Source organism: Papilio polytes, unplaced genomic scaffold (genome assembly GCF_000836215.1).
Source record: "Papilio polytes unplaced genomic scaffold, Ppol_1.0 DF821289.1, whole genome shotgun sequence".
Classification (NCBI taxonomy): Eukaryota; Metazoa; Arthropoda; class Insecta; order Lepidoptera; family Papilionidae; genus Papilio; species Papilio polytes.
Window position 1 is genome coordinate 3579633 of NW_013527915.1, and position 3619 is coordinate 3583251.

Sequence of the window (3619 nt, forward strand, 5' to 3'; positions counted from 1 at the left end):
AGTCCATACTAAACGTTTAGTGTAGTACAACAGTTCAATATCGTCACATTTAATTTAATATTATTAAGTACTTTTATAGAAAATTTACAATCATACATTCATTTTTATAGCAATCGAACTCCTCTATTTTGAATATTAACCTTACATTTACTGTTTTCTCAAGCTGGCCATTTTACCACTCGCTCTAGTTCATATCTGTATCACTCTTAACTTCATCTTTAACTCACCATCTATCTGCAACAGAATCCTTGCAGCTTTACGGCTTTAAACAAGTTTCGTTTCAATTCAGTTTCACAGTTATAGCCAAATTGACAGTTCAAGAAAGTTTTTTTTTGAGATACTGACAGATCTTGATTTTAATTTAAACTGTCAAAATATATGTTGCTATTGCTATTGCTATTTTATTTGGTCGTATCCTCGGTTGTTGTAAAACATTTTGACCGACTTCCTCAAAGAAGGAGGTACTCAATTTGTCTGTACGTTTTTAATAAATGTAGAAAAACTAATATTCTTTCATAAATATAATATAACATCTACACATTCGTTTCATACGAAAATCCCTTTACTATAGGTGTTGCTGGGCATCGTTCATCGTGGAGTTTTAGTCGGTGCAAGTCCACCACTTGTTAATACCATGTTAATAAAAACTACCGGTTTTATTCATTTTTTGCTCAGCTTTACCTTATTTTAAAAATATGATTTCTTTTTCATACTTATATATCTTTTGAACCATATCAACTCATTTTGGCTGGTAGTATGGAGTCTTCTTTTTATTATAATCATGTCATTTTTAACTTCTAGTTCAAGGGTACATAGGGGTTACATTTGAAAAGAAACACCAGTAATTTTATAACGATTTATTGTACAAAACAATAATACATTAAAATGTACAGGTATGTTTAATTTTTGGACCTCTTAGGTCCCGAACACTGGATAATATGTATATCCTTCCCTTACAGACACCATATTGCTCGTCGAGGCGTCAGCACTAATAGAAGTATAGATTCGACTCTAGATAAGCAAACTAGATATAACATAAAAATATAATAATAAATTAATAGCATGCTGTCAACTTAAGTACACAATAGTTTATCGCACTGCTTCTGTCGACGGGCACCATGTAGTCTTTGAGAAAACAACGTAATTTAACAAAACGATTAAACCTCCTAAGTATACTGTATATACACGTTATGAACACGTCCTCTCCGGTGATCGCAGCTGCGGCGGCGGGCTCCCGAGTCAACTTTTGCGGAAACTAAAAGCCAATGGTAATATCGGGAGTCGGGGGCGGTCCGAGTGGCAGAGGGACTATGTACTGATCGATCGATGGTGGGTCGGTTACCACTTGTCAACGACCACCTCGTTCACTGTAAAACAATGTTACCGTTAGTTGGTGCACGCTCGAATGCCGCCGACCGAACTTACTCTGTGCGGAGAGATCACGAACGTCTCCTAGTTATATTATATGTGTAGTTTTTTCACTGCGGGATCACAACAAACAATGAGTGTTCATGGAATATATGCGTGCGGTGCTACGGCGACTCCCGGCGCTTACAGCTTCCACGTTGGCTGGGCTGGGGGGCAGACAACACCACGTTAGTGCATGCGGGACGGAGGGGGTTGGGGTATGGGCACTCGTCTCTGAATCGTGCCCTTAAGTTTTGCAATACGACTGCCCGAACAAAGCGAAACGTTTGCATACACTTTCCAAAGTGAACAAAGTTTCGTTTTATTTGGTGTCGTTTTTAATTCATTATATTTAATTTTTGAAAAATAAAGGAATCGAATTGAAATATCAAATAGCAATTTATTTTCATTAAGCTTGCAAAACTTTTAGTAGTGTTAGCAGGAAAAGTAAAACAACATAGAAGTTAGTAAATTGTGCGGAAACTGTACCTGTTCTTTTATCCAAATCGAGGAGTGTGCAAGTCATTTGAGAAAATTATTAGAATGGAAGGTTGTTTCATTGAGATATAAGGAAAATAACAAACGTTTGGTTCGATAGTTTAATTAATGTAAATCAAGGGGGGGATGTAACTGTTTGTGTTCACTACATTTTGGTATACGAGAGTCGGAGGGGTAGAGGATGTTCATAACAAATTTTGAGCATGCCCTTCATTGTGCAGTGTCGGTGTATGTGTGTGTTCGATGGCTTCAATGTAACTTTATTACATACATTTATATTTATCTTAAACATTATTTGTCTCAAATCAAATTCAATCAAAATAAACCGCACTCTCTCTGAGAGAGCATGCATCTCAAACATGCACAATCTTATCAATAAAAAAAAAGACTTATGTATGTACGGACTTGTACCTTAACTCTAAACAAAACGGACAAAGTTGTTACAATTTTGTAAAACTTACGATAATATTATGTCGCCATTGATTTAATTTTTTCTAAGTCCAAGTAAGTTGTAGTGATTATTCCCAATGCTACCGAATATTTAACTATTATAATTATCTTTATAGAACAAATCTATAAAAAAGATTAACTATTCGTTATTGTGTTTGTACAATGACTAAGTATATTGCTTCATAAATTACTCCATTAAATACTCGACATTTATATAATATAGAACACGGCTAAATGGTAAGAATTTCAGAATAACGATACACAGATTTATTTGCAAATCTTCCGAACAATGTACATAAGTTATAACACATTCATTAAATTAGTCAAAAAAAAAAACAAAAGTTAGAATTAGGCTACAAACCAGCATTCGCAGAAAACTGTTCGTTTAAAAAAGGCAATGAAAAAAAATGGAAAGTGCATTCTGGTATGTTAACAAGCGACCACAAGTATAAGGACACGAGAAGCAGAGAATTGTAGAAAAATTAAAGTAAAAAAAAATACCGCTGAGCCTAACCATACACTTATAATAAATTACTATATGCTAACAATGCACATTACTAGGTATAGTACAAAGAATTCAATACATATATAGACTGTTGTAAAAACATCTTTATTCCAAGGTTGTTCTGTTTTGTGCAGCCACCTCATTAAGATTATATTAATTTAAACGAGCCTACATTTTCTAACACCCATAATTACTGTTAAGAATAAGAAGTACTTCCGATATTTTTAACTTACTAAAAACACTCTTTATTTAAAATGTTTTTTTTTTTAATTCTTTAAAAATGCAGCGTCACATTTATGACATTAACTTGACAGGTAACTCTTGACAGTTCTTTCTGAACCGCAAACGCGTTGTCACGACAAACGATCTTAGATTTCTGACATTATTTATATATGCATTGAAATCTTCATTAAAAGTTAAATATGTCTGTAGTCCACAAGGACAAGGTACTGAGCTGTGTGCGAGTTCTTTACAGTACAATTAGACAACACCGTCTCAAGAAACTCATTAAATAACATTTGTAAACTTACAGCCTTTAATAAACCTTGTTATAACCAATAGATAATTTGGTGTTTTATATAGGATGGTCTTCACAGCCACTTCGCGTGGTACAAGGGCTGTGAAGTTTAAGGAAATTATTGTCTCGCACGAGCAAAATGCAAACCTCAATTAGATAATAAATCTATAAGAGACTTCAAAACTTAAGGTAGGTTGAATGAGCGCCGTCGTATCGAGTAGCACCGCTTACAATGTTCTTTA

The 3619-nt window shown here is 34.3% G+C and overlaps 1 protein-coding gene across 1 annotated transcript in view; it reads right to left on the reverse strand.

Annotated features, from left to right (window-relative positions):
- Positions 1-842: 842 nt before the first annotated feature.
- The window catches only part of LOC106109362 (calcium-transporting ATPase sarcoplasmic/endoplasmic reticulum type-like), a 5634-nt gene continuing 2857 nt past the window's right edge, over positions 843-3619 (reverse strand). Inside the window, exon 5 of the mRNA XM_013290835.1 lies at positions 843-1367. Within this exon, the coding sequence (XP_013146289.1) occupies positions 1339-1367 (29 nt within the window). The 3' untranslated portion in view covers positions 843-1338. The remainder of the gene's footprint in view (positions 1368-3619) is intronic.